The sequence below is a fragment of the Lycorma delicatula genome, chromosome 1 (assembly GCF_047948215.1).
Source record: "Lycorma delicatula isolate Av1 chromosome 1, ASM4794821v1, whole genome shotgun sequence".
Taxonomy (NCBI): domain Eukaryota; kingdom Metazoa; phylum Arthropoda; class Insecta; order Hemiptera; family Fulgoridae; genus Lycorma; species Lycorma delicatula.
The window spans coordinates 26,162,029-26,183,291 of record NC_134455.1 but is presented as its reverse complement, the minus strand read 5'-3'; the positions used below and the strand labels follow the sequence as shown (position 1 = coordinate 26,183,291).

Genomic DNA, 21,263 nt, shown 5'->3' with positions numbered 1-21,263 from the left:
AAACCATTTGTTGTAAACTTTTTATATTTTTTTATAATACAATTTTATCTCCATTAAGTCTAACAGACATAACTGACCAGTGAAGAAAGATTATAACCTCAAATTTTCAATCAAGTTTTTTATATACCTTAGACGATAATTTTGTAATTCAATTACTGCACAAATATTTTATGGCAATGAACCAAATTAAGGCTGCATGGTTGCAAATGTCACAATATCCTCATTTTTACAGCTACACATTTCAGAGGAAATCGAACCGATTGTTAATGCTACGGCAAAATATTTCTTGCAACAATTAAATAAAATTTTTCATTCACGAAATCGGTTAAGTTTTGAAAAAGATTTAGAAACATAGTTTTGAACATATCTATCCATTTTTAAGACGTTCTGAATAGTTATTTGTGAAGTTATGTTAAAAATTTATTTCTACAAAATTCTTTCTTTAAGTTTCCCCCTCTTTAAAACATACATTAAGATGAGTGAGATGTTTAGGAAAATATAAAGAAATGATTTCTTTTGCCCTTAAACTTGAGAAATAGACCGAATGGTCTATTTCTAAAGTATTATTATTATTTATCTATACTACTCGTATTATTATTATTCATCTGAAGTACTATTACTTTATCAGATGGGGAAAGGAAAGGTAAGGAGTAAAGACTGTTAAAAAATACAATAATTTAAGAGTACAAAGTTCAATACACAAACGTTTGAGGATGTAAGAAAATGCAAATGTGGTGAAATTAAGAGGTAGACATAAAATAGAAATGAATGGAGAAGTGGATCAGAATTGAAAAACGATAAAAAACAGTGAAGGAAATTAAAAAAGTCGTAAATATATTTTCATGGTTTATTCTGACTTCTTAATTCACTGGTTAATCAAGTATTATCTTAAACTCAGATAGGTCTAAAATGTTATTCAATAATCAGTAAATATAAAATATAAGTTATATTTAAATTTTCAAAATGATTCTTTATATATTTTTGTATTTAATCAAAAAGTTACGTAAATCAGTCGACCAAAAAATTTTTTCTACCCATACACACTCAAGAATAATTTACATAATTTAAAGAGGTTGGTATGATTTTTGCTTTTGTATTTTTAGAAGGATTAGGATACTCGTTGGGAATTTTAGCTATTAGCTTTATGTGCAGATCGAGTCACTTGACTCATATGATGTTAGCATTTACTGGAGCTAAGATTTTGCTTTGATAATCTTAAATATTAGTTAAAAATCATTGATTTCTCTAAAGGAAATAAAACCCATCCGAGAAAAACAGATCAAATGAAAAATTTTGTCCTTCCCCGAAAATTTGAAGGATGATTTTGTTCAATTTAACAAAAACTTTTTTAGCCAGACTCCAAGGAGGTAAGTACTGATGAAATTAATTTATAATAGCTGTGATTGAAATCTTTAAGTATGTTTTAATATTCAAAATTTATATGGAATCCTGCCTTTGTAAAGAATAATTATAGAAACTCATTTGGTTATAATGTATCTTAAAAATTAATAGAACAAAAAATAAAAGTTTACAACTCTCATTTAAAATATTTTTTGAAATTTTTAGCAGGCCCAAATTTTAGAAAAGAAATATACACACACACACACACACACACACACACACACATTTGTATGTACTTACAAACCAATTTTATTGTTAATTTTTGAAATATTCTGAAGGGCGTTCCCTTCAGGTAATAGCAGAACTGATAACCGATATTTTATTTCCTAATAAATAAGAAAGTTTAATAAGTTCCTAATAAACTCATAATAAGTTCTAATTTAAATAAATTATCTTAAAAAATTTTAATTATAATTTAAGAATAAAAGTTTTTTTTGATCCTTTAATATACCTATTCATATTAAAAAAATAAATATTACCTGTTGCTATTAGCCTCAAAATTTACTGAATTAAAACTAAAAAAAGAAATTAGTAAACGGAAATAATTAGGTAAATTATTTCATTGATTTAAAAACTCATACAGAAAATAAACTTAATATTAAATTTGAAAGACACATATTTTGTAAGAAAATACAAAATACTTTTTGTTGTTAGACTTATACGGAAATATTTTAACTCCAGAATTCGATGTGTAAACATATTTACTTTTACATAGAAGAGTCGTGATTTGAAACAATAATTCTTTTGAATTATTCGTTAGTATTTTATCAGCTTTACTTTCAGCTTCTTATATAATTTTTATTATTCTTAGACAGTTTTTGAAAAAAAAAAAGAAATAAAAATAATGCTGGGCACAATAGATTAAAAATAAAATTATCTCTTTTGTTCCATCAAATTTATTTTTTATTTCAGGGTCGAGAACTGGGTCAAGAACAACGATATGGAATTGAAAATGAAATGGAACTTGATGTGAATACATAATTAACGCATTTCACGTTGATATCCATTGTTGGATGCTATATCCATACGCGTCGGTCCACTTTCATACGTAAGAAATCAGGCAGGTGGGTGAGCAGTTAAATAGCTGTATGACGGTGATTGTTTTAACAGTCTGTCTTCTGTCCAACTATCAACACGACAATCATGGGGCTTCCATTCCTCCCTTCCTGCATCGTTTTATTAATTCTTATGACTAACAACTTAGCGTTGACACAGGTAATGATATTATTTAAATTAGTACCTCCTAAGTTTAATTGTAAATAATAATTTGATTTGATGTCATTAAAAAAAACATTAATATTTAAGTAATTACTTGAAAGAAAATTGGTATTTTGGCATATACAATAAAATTAATAAATTTACTAGGAATTCATTGAAGACTTTATTACAGTAATGCTATATGAATTATTCACAGTAACAGGCTCGTAAAATTAAACTTATGAATAGTAAAGTCTCATTGTTATATATTTTCACATAACAGAAATTTTAATAAAGATATAATTAAAGTGTAAGTGTTCCAGTAAAAATTTTGAATGAAATTTACGTAATGTATATAAGATTTTATAAAATGAAATCTTTGAAGTGACTTTAAAAGTGTTCAGTAAGGTAACATTAAAATAACTAAGGTAGCCTGTGAAATTACTTAGATTTACCACATCAATATCTATATATACATTTTTTTTTTTTTCAACTTTAATAAACATATTAAAATGCTTATTTATAAAAAGTTAATAAAGCGACATAAAAATAAATTATCTGAAATATTTTTTGAAGAATCGTATTGTTTATTATGCAGTAATTTTTAATAACATAAAGTAAATGGTAAAAGAATTACCAAGGTGTAACAGATAATCATCTGAGATATTTAACGATCTTAAACAGTTGAAAATCACGGAAAATATCAGTCATTAAATTAGATCCAAATTTCTAATCGGTAACTTCTCGGGTGCAAAATAATTGTAACTATTATTAAGATAAATAATCCCATATTAAAATTTATTCATTTTATATAGTTGCAATAATGTTTATAAAAATACTGATGCTATAAATAAAATGTTGTATAACTTATGTTGTATAAGATATATAACACATACGCTAAGAAATTTCTTAAGCTCGGCATATATATTTATATATAAAGAATTAATATTTATTCCTTTCTTTGTAATTTAAAGATGTTATACGAGTACAATAAGAAACTAAAGGGTGTATTTCAATGTATTATCAGATTAATTAATTTTCCATAATTCGTAGTTAAATATTAATTAAAAATAATCAGTAATTATGGGAAACAAATATTGTGAGGACTTATGGTATATAGCACAAATTTTAATCACTCTTAAAAAGAGTAAAACGTATATGACATGTGAATGATATTTTTGTCTAGAAAGCTGATTTAGTGTTAAATTAATAAATTAACTCTTGATCAATGTACACCAATGGTACTGAAGTACAAAATTACAGTAAAATTAATATTTCTTGATGATAAAATTAATTAAACATTTTTGTTTATTTACCAAAAAAATAACATTTCGAAACGGTTTACATTATAAAAACGATTACTAAAAAATTAAAAAAGAGATTAAAATTTTCTAATGTTTCAAAACTACACTGAATTGTCTTTAAAAAAATGAGAAGTATATGCTACAAAATAAAGACTCATTATTTAAATTTGAATTTATTAACAATACTCATCCTAATAATATATATTAAAAAGTACAGTAATTAATTAACCTTATTAAAACGTATAATTTGATCTGTCTTGAATGTATTCAGTTTCTTTTTTATTCCTAAAAATAAATTATAAACATTAAAAAAAAATATTAAAAGAAATTAATACATATATAATTTAACTACTCTAAATTTAAAATGCAATCTATCAATACGAAAAAAGATACAAAAAAGAATACAGAAATAATTGAATATTTAAAATTAAATTTGTCAATATATTTTTAAACTATTCTTGCTCTATTAAAATATTACGTGACCAGCAGTTTCATAATTTACCCATTATTCATTATTTTCCAATGATGTTTATCTATCTTGATTATGAAAAATGTAATTAACATTCAAAATAAAAAATGTAACTTTTAACAGAAATCACTTTTTTACAGTTTATTATGTAATGAGATGATTCTCCATCGGCCACTTAACTTCTTAAAAGCTATAATTTATTTTGTATTTAGCAATTAAAGTAGAAAGTAAAAAATTATCATTAATAAAGTAATGAGAAGTTTAGATTTATTTTCGAAGAAAATAATATATTAGAATATTAAAAACCACCGAAAACTGAAATAAAAACATATTTTATTGAATTTATAATGAACCAGTTTCATATACCTAAATAAGGTTTCAATATATCTAAATAAGGAGTAAGTAAAGAAGCCGTTAAAAAAGTAAATTAGCCACTGACATGCTGTTTGCTTCAGTCATTCGCCCGCCAATTTTGTGCTTAAATTCAACTACGTAAGTCTAAGGGTACGTATGAATAGAGTATACTTCTTTCGACTACCCTTTTACGGACAATTTGCCACCAAATTTATGGAAAAATCTGTTCATTATTGGGGTTCTAGAGGTGTTCAGTTAACTCTTTTCTATTGGGGCACAGTAATTTTGTCTAATATTTTTCACAATCTTTTAACTGATTACTGTTTAGAAAATTAAACTATTCTTTGAAATTAACAGCGTTTTGTTCTATTTGTTTGATTAATTAAAATTCAATGTAATATGTCTAGCAAGTTGAATTAGCTAATATTTGTATTAGCTTGCAAATTAGCTAACGTTTTATTAGTTCTAGATTAGTTCTAAAATTATTATTCGTATTGTTAATATTAATATTAGTTAACATTGCTTCTGCAATAATATTTATTCTATATCTATCATTACGAGCTGGATACTTGAAGAGAGGTATTTTATATTTTATTTGGGTAACGAGCTATGAAAAACAGTAACTTAACTAGTACTTACTGAAATTAAATATTATCTCTTCTTGTTAAGTTCTGAGTAGTTAATTTTGGAAATGCTTGAAATGGTCTCCCAATTTGCTTTTTTAACATTTACGGACTTTTCATTCTTTCTATGAAAATCATTAAAAAACAATAATTTGACAATTAACACGTAAAACATAAAAATATGTGATAACACATTTTGTCGGAAAAGGTACTATTATTACTTTTTGTTATTTATCGTTTAATTTGTTAATTCAATTAATCATTATTTTTTGACGATTATTTTATTTAGAGAATATTTTTTAATTATATTTCTATTAATTTGAGGAAGCAGAAATATATTTTCAAGCATTTCCTTAAATAATAAGTTTTGTAGTAATGTATTATAAGAAAATTAACCAATTTAGAACTAACTACGTCCTTTGTTTTACGTAGTGAAATAATTTTTATCATTTAAATTTGGTTTAAAGAAACAAATAATAGCATAAATCTTATGAAAAAGTTCAAGTTTAATTAATTATAATATTTAAATAAATTTTTTGTTTTACTTAGGAAGCGGTATCCTCACCTACAGAAACTGCAGTGGATGTACTACAACAAGTATATGGAGAATGTTTACAAGACGGCTCATTTTATTGCGTACGACCAAGATTTATTTCATTTCTTAAAAAGTCAATCTCGCAAGACAAAATTCGTGTTACAAGGGATTTATCTATCATTCCAAGACAGGGTGAAATTCCAAACATTTCTTTAAGACAGGATCAGGTTAGTAAGATACTAATTTAAATGAAATAATTGTAAAAATATCAGTTAGTTATCGCTATTAAAAACTTGATTTTAATAACAATAAAATGTTAAAACAAAATTAAATATGTTTTTAAGATTTCTTTTCAGGTGGTGACATCAGTACTATCTGGTCATTTTTTTAAGGTCAATTTTCATATGTAAAATATGACATTAAAGATGATAAAAACAACATTTTATCTAAGCTTATTTTTCTTAATGGATGTAAATAACATCAACATTTTTATCAACATTTTTATGTTGAGAAATGTTAAAAAATTATTTTTAATTATCATTCCTGCGCCTAATTATAATATTAAATTTAAAATAAAACGAGATATTTTATATTTTATATTAAAATATAAAATGTAAGACAATTCATTGTTTTAAAAATTATAGATGCTTTTCATCAAGTACATGACTTACAGGTACTATTATTGTATGGAAATGCTATTAATAACATAAGTAAGATACTGTGTTTCTTCTACATTATCCATAACTGAAAAAATCTTGAACTTATTTTTTTTTGGAATTAAAACTAACAAAAGTTAAAACAAAACTTAAAGAAATAAATTTAAAAAAAATCTAGTTAAACTAAAATATCTACGTCTTCTTTTTACAATGTTAAAATTTTGTTTCAAAGTGAAAGGATTTCAAAGTTTTTCCAATATGAAATTATAAGAACTAAGGATTATGAACAGAATTAAATTAAAATTTTAAACAGGCATAAATAATTTTTTTATGAATAAAAGAAAAGTAAATGTAACGGTGACATGAAAAATAATTAGGGAGGATATATATTAGTTGGTTATGGAAACACATTTAACACTGATAAACATATTCTGAGTTTTTATTAATTACATTTTAAAACATTTATCTTTAACTGTATTTTTGTGATAGAAAAATTCACTCTTAATTTCTATATTTAGGCTCAATTAACTATTTTAATTCTCAGCTACTTTTTAAAAGAATAACAATTTTTTAAGAAATACATCTGTTTGCAAGTAAATCTATTGTGGTTCATTTAATAGTGATGTAATATCTCGTTTAAACTTAAAATAAATTATTATAGAAAACTTTTATGCCTTCATTAATGGAATATGCTACAGGAGAATTTTTATTTTTAATTTTTTTTTTATCATTGAATTATTGTTTATTGTAAAACTTTTTTTACAATCACGAGTTAAAAATTAAATCAATATATTTAAATTAAAAAAAGAAAAGTTAAAAAACAAAAGTTAAATTAAAAAAGATGAAATCTGATTCGAACGGACGTGCCTTTCCTTTAAGATCCAGATATTTCATTAATTAAAATTAAAATTTTTATTTCGATTGCAATCAAAAAGGATGTTGCATAAATAGATATTACAACAGTGATAAATCCAAAATTTCAACATTCTAGGGCTAATCTTTTTTGAGTTATACGAGATACATACACACATACATATATACGTACGTTCAGACGTCAAGCCGAAAATAGTCAAAATGAATTCAGGGATGGTCAGAATGTGATATCTCCGTTGAAATCTGGAAACCAGAATTTTTCGCGATCACAATACTTCCTTTACTTCGTACAAGCAAGTAAAATTGAAATAACGTATGTAATATTTATTATAAATTTGTGTCAATTTCAGGATCCTGAAGCTGCAAGCGACATAAGAATGCTTGAACGTATTGAAAATTTTATTGCCGGACACGATCTCAGAATGCGTCTTCCAAGAGAGTTATTTTCAAGTGAAGTTATGAAATATGTTCCTCACTTCTTGTTAAAGAATATTCCAGAGGAAATTCGTATGCCTCTTGCTCCAACTGCTCCTGTTGCTCAAGGTAATATAGAATAATATGATGATAGAAATACTTAACACAGTAACACTCTACCGTAAAGATAAATCAGCAGAAATTGTTTTTTTTAATGTGTTAAAGACTAATAGCAAATATTTAATAATATTCATTATTTTATATGTATTAAATAAATTTCTTTTTTTGCTATACTCTTAAGGAAAATGGAGAAGTATTTTGCAAAAATCGTTTACCGATTGCACAGAAGGAAATTAACTTCTCTGATAATAAAAATCCTGAATTCCTTTAGTGAATAAGTATGAAAAAAATAAAAGTCCGACATAGCCAAAAATTAGACTGTTATATATACGTTTTTTAATTGAAAAATTGTTACAAAAACATATATAAAAAAAGTGAAAATCAACGAATAAAATATTAGGATAATATAATTATAATTCTGTAAATCTTATAAAAAATGATATTGAAATTTCTTACAACCGACGATCATTTATAAATTATTAATTTTTTTTTTTTCAGAACGAGGTTTTCTGAAGAAGGTTCTCATTCCTTTCTTACTGGGACTGAAATTCAAGGTTACTGCTTTATTACCTTTAGCACTGGGACTTATTGCTTTGAAAACATGGAAAGCTTTAACTCTGGGATTATTATCAATGGTTTTATCAGGAGCGATGGTGCTTTTTAAATTTTCCAAACCAAAGGTCAACTATGAAATAATTCATTATGCTCATCACCCTCATCCGATTGTTGAACACGCCAACTACGAACACTACCATACTCATGGACGTTCCCTTCCATATAGAGGATACGAACAACCCGAAAATTAAATAAAATATTAATTAACTTATTTATTTATTTGTGCTGGACATTAAATGAATTCATGAACGTAGCTCTGATAAAAGATTCGAAGTTTTAATGTTAGAATGTATTATTTAAATTAAGAACGTCATATCAAGATGATTGTACATCCTTCTAAAAAATAACAAATTAGTAACAACGTTTTTAAAGACCTGAGATTTAACTATATGGAAATTAATGAAAAAGATTTCTTAGGAACTTTCAATTCTTAAACTAACGAAATTTAACAAAATACTTATTTAAAGGCATTTATCCTCTTGTAGTACTCTGATCACTGTTTTTTATTTTTATCTCATAAGGATTTTGCTTAAAATTGCAACGACTTGCAATTTTTAACTGAATTTTATTTCTTCCAACCTTAATAAAAGATATTAATGATGTATAAGGATATCTTCTTGTTTTTATAAATATATATGACGATTGAATTCATTTAATAGAGAGCGTATATAATTTTAAAAAAACTTGACATTCGCAGGCAATTCCTCGCACCACGAATCATTCATATTTTTAAAGTAAATTTTGTGTATTATTTATTTAATTTATTGAATTAATTATATATAAATAAAATAAAATAAACAATTTTATATGGCTATATTTTTATTTCTTATCTTCATACCTCTTAAACGTTTTTTTGTTTCTCAGAGAATATTTTGTATTTCTTCATTAAAAAGTGAATAAAATATATATAACTAAATGAAAGAGAAAATACAATTTAAATTATAATTTAAAAAATAAAAATCTTTAAAAAGGACAAAAGAATCAAATTATTTAAATATAATGAAACTTAAAATAAAAATAAAACACAATATCCGACAGTAAATTTCCACGCAATATTACCTTATTATATCTTTTTTCAACATGAATATTTTATCCTACCTGCAGTCTTGTATCTTTCTCCTTTTCTCTCTCTCTTTTTTTGTCTATTTAGCCCCCGGAACCACCGTAAGGTATTACTTCAGAGGATGAATGAGGATGATATGTATGAATGTAACTGAAGTGAGTCTTATAACAGTCTCAGGTCGACCATTCCTGAGTTGTGTAGTTAATCGAAACCCAACTACCAAAGAAAATCGGTATCCGCAATCTAGTAATGAAATCCGTATAAAAGTAACTACTTTTAATAGAATTTGAACCTTAGAACTCTGTACTTCGAAATAAGCTGAAGAGTTCACTACTAGACCAACCCGGTGAGTTGCACTGTTGTATCTAATAAACACAAAAATTAGTGTATTTGTATTCTGAACATACCACAATTTTGTCTTTCTATATAAGTTATTCAATTGGTATAAAGGTAAGGATTTTCTGAGTTGTTTTCTAATCAATCAGTTTTAAATATTTGCTGAAAACAAAGCAAATTTTTCTTCCAGTCATTGTTGAAATGAGAGTAAGTATTCACTTCTTACCTTCGAACCCAACTCGTGATTTTTGGGAATGCAACGGGTCTAAAAATATTTATGAAATTCAATCTACATTTGGAATTCATCGGGTAAATTTCTATACCTTATCAACTGCATTTAAAAAAAGCAGTAATTATAAGGAATATTATACAAAGATTTTTACGAAAAAGAAATTTTTGAAAACGATTTTGCTTAAAACAAACAATAAAAACGATCCTCCCGAAAAAATAATTCTGTAAAAAAATGTACCAACCTGTCAAAAAGCTTCGACCATGAAAAGGAAATCAAATCTGAAAAATATCAAAAACATTATACGAACTTTTAGTTCTTCAAAAAAACTTTTTTCAATTTCTCTAGTTTACAGCATTATCTACTGAAATATCATAATAATCTTAAGATTATTAATATTATAAACATCTTTTATCATTATTAACACTCTGGTTTTAACTTCTTTGTCTGTTCCGTAGCTCTAAAATGTGAAGACTAGAATGTCTTTAGTTTGATTAGTTATTGTTGGTTATTATATCGATCGCTTAGGTGTTTCCTTGGATGATCTAATTTTTTCTCAGCCTACTGCTCTACAATTTTGGTTTACAAAGGAATCTTTCTTGTGACGTTCTTTTCACATATTGGTTTCAATTATGTTCGTATTTCGTAATCAATTTGAACATAATCCAAAAAAATATTATTTAAAATTAATACTCTATCTTTTTTTGTGATCTGTTTATAAGTATATCCTATAATACTGCAAAAATTTGATTTTTACAGTTTCTATACTTTTGTATCCGGTTGGCCTGAGCAGAGTAAGAATCCGTATTTCTTATCTATATAAAAACACTGAGATCGGCATTGTCTTGTAAAAGTTTATTATTGTCTCCCTCCTAATTTTGTGTTTTTATGAACCTAACAAAGATACCATCATCTATCGAAATTTAATTATCTTCTTGTCAAGAATATATGTTTATAATGAGACAGAACTTACATCGAAGTAGGGATTTTACGAACTAGCTTAAAATAGAATTTCCATGAACTATTTTTCCAGGGAGAGGGTCGTCATACTAAAATTTAACACTTTTGTTTTATTTAAACACGAGTTTAAATCATAATTTTTTAATAATCTGTTGAATGAAAAATCGTTTTCGGAATTCTCCAAAATTACATATACATATACATATCAATCGTATTCACTGGCGTACCATTAATTACTGAGATATTAGTAGTCATTCTACAACAACTATTCTCAACAACTTGTTTTAAATCGCCCTAATAAGTAACCACTCCTTTTGTCTTCCCAATATCTGACACATATACAGCAAAAGATTTAAATATCCAGAGCCAGACAACTACAATCCATATTGAAGGAGTTTTATTTATTTTTGAACTTTTTTTTATAAATACGGTTACTCAGCGGACAATCCCTTTGCCAATTTGACACCATTGTAGAAAAAACAAATAATTTCCTACTTATTTGCTCCTTTTCTGTTAATTCTTCCTATCACTCACTACAGATATATATATTTCGATGTTATTTACATGGTTAGAAGTCAATTCTATTTTACTTCATCAACTCCTTACGTATCATTTTTCAATTTTCCGTTTTCCAAAAAGCTTTTGTCTATTTTTTTCTGTTTCTAATATTTTTATCGTGTTTCGTTCTGTTTCTTCCTTTTGTAGGTTAGAAAGTACTCAATTTGTATTCCCCTGGACGAGGGACTGATTTTCAAGTAATATCTTTTATGGAGAAATTCATTGTAAAATATATTTGCTATTCATCTATTAATCAAGCATAAAGTTCTACTCAACATTTTACTTAGTATAAGTTTTTTTTAATTTAGTTCTTTAATAACATATTTCATAATATGAACTGTGAATAAAAGACTTGTTCTTGCTTAATTTGCAAAGCACCTTCATGTTAACTGAGAAACTTTTAACTGATTCGACTATATCAGTAAATTATAGCAATATCTGACACGAGAAGATATCCAAAATTGCCAGACATAATGCAGCAAGCAACAAGGAATTTTAAAGAGACTTGTGATCATAAGAAAGAAAAATCTATGGAAGATTCTGATGGCTAATAAATACTGAAATAAACGTATGAATGTAGCAATATGTGTTACAGATTAATTTCGCAAACTGTATCATATTCTGTGCAGGCGCACATTACGTAATATTTTTTTAAAGGAATATTTTTACCTAGGGAAAAGTCGTTACTAAGAAATATTTTCTGAAAGAAAATATTGTGCTGTAACTAATACTTTATTAATATTATTTTTAAATTAAATATTTTTAAAACTGAAATATTATTGTTTTTATTTTATAATCTCTAAAATATATCTGAAATTGAAATTAACATTTCCTCTATTTTCTTGCTTAAAGTATAGATCTTAAAGCGTATTGTACGTCACTATTTCTATTAAATAATATAAAAATAAGGCGATTACATATTTACTGTAACAATCAAATTATGTTTTTTATAAAATCTAATAAAAACTCTCAAGTGTAATTAAAATTTTGAGGAAGTACTCTATAATTTTTTTTTGAAATTTTCTGAATTTGAAAAAAAGAGGCCGGGCGATGGTTAAAATAAGCCGCTTAAAAAAATTATCAATAATTTTTTTGTGTAAAATTTGGATTTAATGGAAAAATATTTACTGGATTTTTTGTTATCAATCAGTTAACGGTTTTCTAAATTTCTCCAAACCATATTTTTCTCTGCTATATCAGCACATTTGTATTTGTTACATCCAAAATCTTCAATTATTTGTTTTTTGCATTCTAAATTGTAACTCTCTGAATGTAAATAATATTTTGTTACGTGGATTTTTTAAATCGTTTCATCTTGATGCAAATTCAGTATTTTATCATCTAACAATTTTATAGTCTTCTTTTTTCTCTAGTTAATCTCAGAAATTTTTAATTGTAATTTTATAAATTACTATTAAATCATTACCCATCAAACGTTTTGTTCTTTTTTGTTCCATAACTAGTATATTTATAATCGGCTTCGTAAATGGAATCGTTCGACAAAAGGTACATGATACGGAGTTCTTAAGGAACCCCCATCGTAATTCAATCCATAACAAATTACATCTATGTTACTATTACTTGATCTCCACTACTCCACACCTTAAGTTCAGATTGGTCGTAGGATAGCTTTGTAAATCAGAACTTTATTGAACAGTGTGATGTGTGAGTTTCTTCGAAGCAGCCAATAAAGTTCCCTACTGATGCAGTACCCATCAAATTGAATCAGATTTTTCTATGTGAAATGTAGATACATTTTTTTTCTACTTTACAACCGTCAGAACGGAGGTAAAACTGGAGTTGCAAACTCATTTTGTTGGTATTTAGAGTTTTAATTCTTACACTGTGGATTCAGATGTTACGTACTAAGCTTCATAACATTAGCTGTAAGCGAACAAACACGAGAGACCTATTGCTTCCAGAAATATTGAAACAATCCTTAGGAATAACAAGCATCCTTTGTCAAACTTACTAAAGGAAGTAACAAGTAAGGTAGAAATGAGAAAATTGAGCATTTTATTTTACCTCACATTAAGTTAGTTACAATTTCCTTAATGGGGATAAATAAAGTTTGATTACTTTACTTCTAGTGAGAACTACTTATCCAGATGATATTCATTGAGACCCACCGGGTTGGTCTAGTGGTGAACGCGTCTTCCCAAATCAGCTGATTTGGAAAGTCGAGAGTTACAGCGTTCAAGTCCTAGTAAAGCCAGTTATTTTTACACGGATTTGAATACTAGATCGTGGATACCGGTGTTCTTTGGTGGTTGGGTTTCAATTAACTACACATCTCAGGAACGGTCGAACTGAGTATGTACAAGACTACACTTCATTTACACTCATACATATCATCCTCATTCATCCTCTGAAGAATTATCTAAACGGTAGTTACCGGAGGCTAAACAGGAAAAGAGAGAGATGATATTCATTGAAATTAATTCTGGATTATTGCGGAATAAATAACATGTAAAGTTTCTAACATGTAACATGTTTCTAAATTTCTCATTTGCAGATAAAAGATTCAAAAGTCGATACATTAAAACTGTAAATACCAAAAAATCTATAAAATTACATTATTTCATCATTTTCTGTTAATAAGTAAGCATTTATCACTGAAATTTTAAGTACACCTTTAGTTGAAATTCTTAAACTTATGTCATACAAACGCTCAGCAATCCAATCACCGCTTTCAGCTAATCACTTTTTTATTTTGTTAACATTTTTATTTTATGTCGCACTACTATTTTTACATCTCATTAATTTATTTTTATTTTACAAACATTATTTTTTTAGATTTATTTAGATTGTACTTAATTTTATTTTTTTTTAACGTCTTGTTGACTACACTATTAATTTACGTTTTTCTTTTCTTTTACAATCAGTTTCGCATACAAAGAAACCGTAAGTATATTGGATCACAAAACAATAACATCAAAGAAAAGTATACATTAAAACCTTTCGAAAAGAAACATGTAGTAAACGTCCAACAATTCAGCAAAAATCATTTGGACTCCGATTCTTTTCATCGATTCACAAGAATATTAACCTGTCAGATCGCAGTCCTCAAATATTTTGTCATCAACAAATTTTAGTAAATCCTTTCTTGAACAAGTCTACCAGGCTTTCGATTTGTTGAAACCAAAAATTCGATGTTAGACGCCAAATTCTGTAATTTATCTTCAGTATCAGAACCACTATAGTTGTACTTTACAGCTGCAGCATAAGACGTGGGAAGATTACAGAATGGACATCGGAATTCACTGGTACCTTTCGACTCTATGAAAGAAAATCAGTATTATTTAAGTCAAGAGACGCGTTCTGAGTACTCGAGACACTTGAGAAAAAGTGTTTTTTTTTTTTCTACATAATTAATCCTGTGTTTTCCTTTCTTTCTAGTATTTCTTTGTATACCCTACACTCTTTATACTTTGTAGGCTGGTCCGAGTGGCACAGTGGACAAATAGCCGGAATGCTATCTTTCTCAGGACAATTTACGGTTCTATGGTTATTCGCGTATTTTACGCAACGGTACGGTCGCATACAGTTGTTCTGAAGGGCCCATCTGTTTACATATATGATAATAAATTACAACTAAGTTAAAAATACTAACTTAAATAATAAATATTTAATAAATTAACCTTCAAAAAAAGTGTTATAGTCATGATACCAAAGAAAGCAGGGCAGATAAATGTGAAGAATACAGAACAATTAGTTTAACTAGTCATGCATCAAAAATCTTAACTAGAATTCTATACAGAAGAATTGAGAGGAGAATGGAAGAAGTGTTAGGAGAAGACCAATTTGGTTTCAGGAAAAGTATAGGGACAAGGGAAGCAATTTTAGGCCTCAGATTAATAGTAGAAGAAAGATTAAAGAAAAACAAACCTACATACTTGGCGTTTATAGACCTAGAAAAGGCATTCGATAACGTAGACTGGAATAAAATGTTCAGCATTTAAAAAAAATTAGGGTTCAAATACAGAGATAGAAGAACAGTTGCTAACATTTATAGGAACAAAACAGCAACAGTAATAATCGAAGAACATAAGAAAGAAGCCGTAATAAGAAATATAATTTGTTAACATCAAAAATTAATTTAAATGCCAGGAAAAAATTTTTGAAAGTATATCTTTGGAGTGTCGCTTTATATGGAAGTGAAGCTTGGACAATCGGAGTATCTGAGAAGAAAAGATTAGAAGCTTTTGAAATGCGGTGCTATAGGAGAATGTTAAAAATCAGATGGGTGGATAAAGTGACAAATGAAGAGGTATTGCGGAAAATAGATGAAGAAAGAAGCATTTGGAAAAATATAGTTAAAAGAAGAGACAGACTTACAGGCCACATACTAAGGCATCCTGGAATAATCGCTTTAATATTGGAAGGGCAGGTAGAAGGAAAAAATTGTGTAGGCAGGCATTTGGAATATGTAAAACAAATTGTTAGGGATGTAGGATGTAGGGGGTATACTGAAATGAAACGACTAGCACTAGGTAGGGAATCTTGGAGAGCTGCATCAAACCAGTCAAATGACTGAAGACAAAAAAAAAATTAACCTAACTTAAATTAATATTATATAAGTTATACTTACCGAGTAAATTTACAGGAGGCATCTAAAGTACTGAGTATTATTTTATATCATTGATGCCATATACACAACCACGTATAAATTATTGATGTGTACCTTATTGCACTGCATTAAGTAAATTTTATAAAAAATCCAAGTAAAAATTAATTTATAGCAAAGCGGGAGTAAAACGCTGGGACTCTTTAAATGAACGATTCCTTAGTTAAACAGGCGTGTTAAGATTTTTTTAAGTTATTTTAGAAAACCTGTTTTTTCTTTATTTGTTTGATGAATTAATTCATCTCAGAAACATACAGAGAAGTTTGTACGTGAGAAAATGGAAAATGAAATTTTGTAGCGTATGAAAAATGCCATGCCTAAACGGGATTCGAACTCTGGACCCTGGAAATGCTGCCACTTCACGACGGTGATCGGCTTTTTAAAGGAAAAATTATTCTGTACAAAATATTTTTCAAAAATTTCTTTGCCTAATTAATACATGTGTTATTTCTAATTAAATTATTTCTTTTAGAAGTAAAAAAATACTTAGTCGTAATATTTCCATTAGGTCCAACTGAGATTAAAGAGTAGTATCTGTTCAATATATTTTTATCTTCTTATAAGATTTTATAATAGTAAAATACAATCAATTCTCAAATATACCTGTTCTTTGCTGTAATAAACATTAACTCGCATATATACATACACCAACGCACTCATATACAGATATTTGAGACTAAGATTACAATATTTCTGTATTTAAGAAACTCAAACAATACACATAAATAAAATGTGAATAGTCATTTTATTACTGACAAAAGATTCTGTTATAAAGTAAAAAGTCGAGGAAAAATAATTGTACTTATATTGATAAAAATAACAATATTATCAATGAAGAAATTAAGTCGATAAATAATCGTTTTTGATTCAATTTAATGATTAATAGTTTAAAAAATCTGGCGCAGTTCTGCGCAAGAAGACCGACTTTTTTTACTTTGGTTTAATATTTGCTAACAATAGATACCACAGATAAAGAAATCGTCAACGTTCCATCATTCAACTTCATAACAAATTACGCTTTTAACTAGCCCTGCTGCAACTTTTTCGATCTTAAATTAAGTGTAATTCAAGAACAACTCAACGAATCTTCATAAAATTTTCACTTTCACTAATTCAGATAGACTACTACAGCATAACTAAATTTCAATGAAACTAATTTAGTAGTTTTGGAGATTATCCGGTTAGAAAAGCTTTTATTCATACGCCTATATAAATGGTTTTTCATTTTCAGCGCAAAAAAAAAATTACAATAAACAAAAAATACGTGTAATACCAGCGATATTTTTTTATTTGGAAGGTTATAACATTACATTATGTTCGGAAAACAATATCATTCTTATGGCCTCCACGGTTTTGCTTGACGTAGCCAAATCTATCAACGAAATTTTGGTTGACGTTTTGTACAGATCAGCTTGAATTCCATGCAAAACGCGTCGAATATTTGCTTTCAAGTCATTAATCGTTCGTAGTTTGTTGCTATAGACTAGTACAACCCCACAGAAAATCATAGGATCTTGGTAACCAGTTGACATATTACTTAAAATTATCGAATCACCAAATTTCTTACTCAATAAATGAGTTGTTTCAGCAGCTGCATGGCATATGGCACCATCTAAATCTCGTTCAAACCAAAATTTTGCAAATTTTCTCCTTAGCAATTTTCGAAAAAAACGGCCCATAGTTGCCACCAGCCGATAACCCACACCAAAGAGTGAATTGTTTTGGATGTAATGGTTGATATTGAATCATCTGTGGATTAAAATTATCTCAAATACGACCATTTTGCTTGCTTACGGAGCCATTAAGCCAGAGGCGAACCTCAACTGAAAGGATAATTTTTTTTCATGAAAATTTGGATCTACTTCGAGCTACTGTAGAGTACAAGCAAACCGTTGATGCTAAGAATGGTCACGTGGCTTTAATTTTGAGGTAATTGAAACTTGCATGGCTATAGGCAAAACATGGCTTGATGCAAAATTTTCCATATTGTTTTTGAAGAATAGCTCGATTCTTGTGAACGAAGGGAAATTAATATTTTCGTTTTCACAAACACTTAAATTTACAGCAGCAATATTTTCACTCCTTATATTTATTTTATGAATTGGTATTTTAACACCAAGTACAGAAAAATTCTCTTCAAATTTTTTAACCGAACGATGAATTGTGCTTTTGTTTGGCCGATTTTTTTTTTTTGTCTTCAGTCATTTGACTGGTTTGATGCAGCTCTCCAAGATTCCCTATCTAGTGCTAGTCGTTTCATTTCAGTATACCCTCTACATCCTACATCCCCAACAATTTGTTTTACATACTCCAAACGTGGCCTGCCTACACAATTTTTCCCTTCTACCTGTCCTTCCAATACTAAAGCGACTATTCCAGGATGCCTTAGTATGTGGCCTATAAGTCTGTCTCTTCTTTTAACTATATTTTTCCAAATGCTTCTTTCTTCATCTATTTGCCGCAATACCTCTTCATTTGTCACTTTATCCACCCATCTGATTTTTAACATTCTCCTATAGCACCACATTTCAAAAGCTTCTAATCTTTTCTTCTCAGATACCCCGATTGTCCAAGTTTCACTTCCATATAAAGCGACGCTCCAAACATACACTTTCAAAAATCTTTTCCTGACATTTAAATTAATTTTTGATGTAAACAAATTATATTTCTTACTGAAGGCTCGTTTAGCTTGTGCTATTCGGCATTTTATATCGCTCCTGCTTCGTCCATCTTTAGTAATTTTACTTCCCAAATAACAAAATTCTTCACCCTCCATAATCTTTTCTCATCCTATTTTCACATTCAGCGGTCCATCTTTGTTATTTCTACTACATTTCATTACTTTTGTTTTGTTCTTGTTTATTTTCATGCGATAGTTCTTGCGTAGGACTTCATCTATGCCGTTCATTGTTTCTTCTAAATACTTTTTACTCTCGGCTAGAATTACTATATCATCAGCAAATCGTAGCATCTTTATCTTTTCAACTTGTACTGTTACTCCGAATCTAAATTGTTCTTTAACATCATTAACTGCTAGTTCCATGTAAAGATTAAAAAGTAACGGAGATAGGGAACATCCTTGTCGGACTCCCTTTCTTATTAGGGCTTCTTTCTTATGTTCTTCAATTGTTATTGTTGCTGTTTGGTTCCTGTACATGTTAGCAATTGTTCTTCTATCTCTGTATTTGAACCCTAATTTTTTTCAAATGCTGAACATTTTATTCCAGTCTACGTTATCGAAAGCCTTTTCTAGGTCTATAAACGCCAAGTATGTTGGTTTGTTTTTCTTTAATCTTCCTTCTACTATTAATCTGAGGCCTAAAATTGCTTCCCTTGTCCCTATATTTTTCCTGAAACCAAATTGGTCTTCTCCTAACACTTCTTCCACTCTCCTCTCAATTCTTCTGTATAAAATTCTAGTTAAGATTTTTGATGCATGACTAGTTAAACTAATTGTTCTGTATTCTTCACATTTATCTGCCCCTGCTTTCTTTGGTATCATAACTATAACACTTTTTTTGAAGTCTGATGGAAATTCCCCATTTTCATAAATATTACACACCAGTTTGTAAAATCTATCAATCGCTTCCTCACCTGCACTGCGCAGTAATTCTACAGGTATTCCGTCTATTCCAGGAGCCTTTCTGCCATTTAAATCTTTTAATGCTCTCTTAAATTCAGATCTCAGTATTGTTTCTCCCATTTCATCCTCCTCAACTGCCTCTTCATCCTCTATAACACCATTTTCTAATTCATTTCCTCCGTATAACTCTTCAATATATTCCACCCATCTATCGACTTTACCTTTCGTATTATATATTGGTGTACCATCTTTGTTTAACACATTATTAGATTTTAATTTATGTACCCCAAAATTTTCCTTAACTTTTCTGTATGCTCCGTCTATTTTACCAATGTTCATTTCTCTTTCCACTTCTGAACACTTTTCTTTAATCCACTCTTCTTTCACCAGTTTGCACTTCCTGTTTATAGCATTTCTTAATTTCCGATAGTTCCTTTTACTTTCTTCATCACTAGCATTCTTATATTTTCTACGTTCATCCATCAGCTGCAATATATCGTCTGAAACCCAAGGTTTTCTACCGGTTCTCTTTATTCCGCCTAAGTTTGCTTCTGCTGATTTAAGAATTTCCTTTTTAACATTCTCCATTCTTCTTCTACATTTTCTACCTTATTTTTTTTACTCAGACCTCTTGCGATGTTCTCCTCAAAAATCTTCTTTACCTCCTCTTCCTCAAGCTTCTCTAAATTCCACCGATTCATCTGACACCTTTTCTTCAGGTTTTTAAACCCCAATCTACATTTCATTATCACCAAATTATGGTTGCTATCAATGTCTGCTCCAGGGTAAGTTTTGCAGTCAACGAGTTGATTTCTAAATATTTGCTTAACCATGATATAATCTATCTGATACCTTGCAGTATCGCCTGGCTTTTTCCAAGTGTATATTCTTCTATTATGATTTTCAAATTGGGTGTTGGCAATTACTAAATTATACTTCGTGCAAAATTCTATAAGTCGGTCCCCTCTTTCATTCCTTTTGCCCAGCCCGTATTCACCCACTATATTTCCTTCCTTGCCTTTTCCAATGCTTGCATTCCAATCGCCAACTATTATTAAATTTTCATCTCCTTTTACGTGTTTAATTGCTTCATCAATCTCTTCGTATACACACTCTACCTCATCATCATCATGGGCGCTTGTAGGCATATAGACGTTAACAATCGTTGTCGGTTTAGGTTTTGATTTTATCCTTATTACAATGATTCTATCGCTGTACATTTTGAAATACTCTACTCTCCTCCCTATCTTCTTGTTCATCACGAAACCTACTCCTGCCTGCCCATTATTTGACGCTGAGTTAATTACTCTAAAATCACCTGACCAAAAGTCGCCTTCCTCTTCCCA

At 28.4% G+C, this 21,263-nt stretch overlaps 1 protein-coding gene across 1 annotated transcript; it reads left to right on the top strand.

The window, feature by feature from the left end:
- The first annotated feature begins 628 nt into the window (after positions 1–628).
- Osi18 (DUF1676 domain-containing protein Osi18) lies at positions 629–8,752 on the top strand. The gene is made up of 5 exons (XM_075354013.1): positions 629–643; positions 2,314–2,370; positions 5,898–6,110; positions 7,763–7,955; positions 8,445–8,752. Exons 1-5 carry the CDS (start codon positions 629–631, stop codon positions 8,750–8,752), a joined length of 786 nt encoding a protein of 261 aa, XP_075210128.1.
- Positions 8,753–21,263: the final 12,511 nt, after the last annotated feature.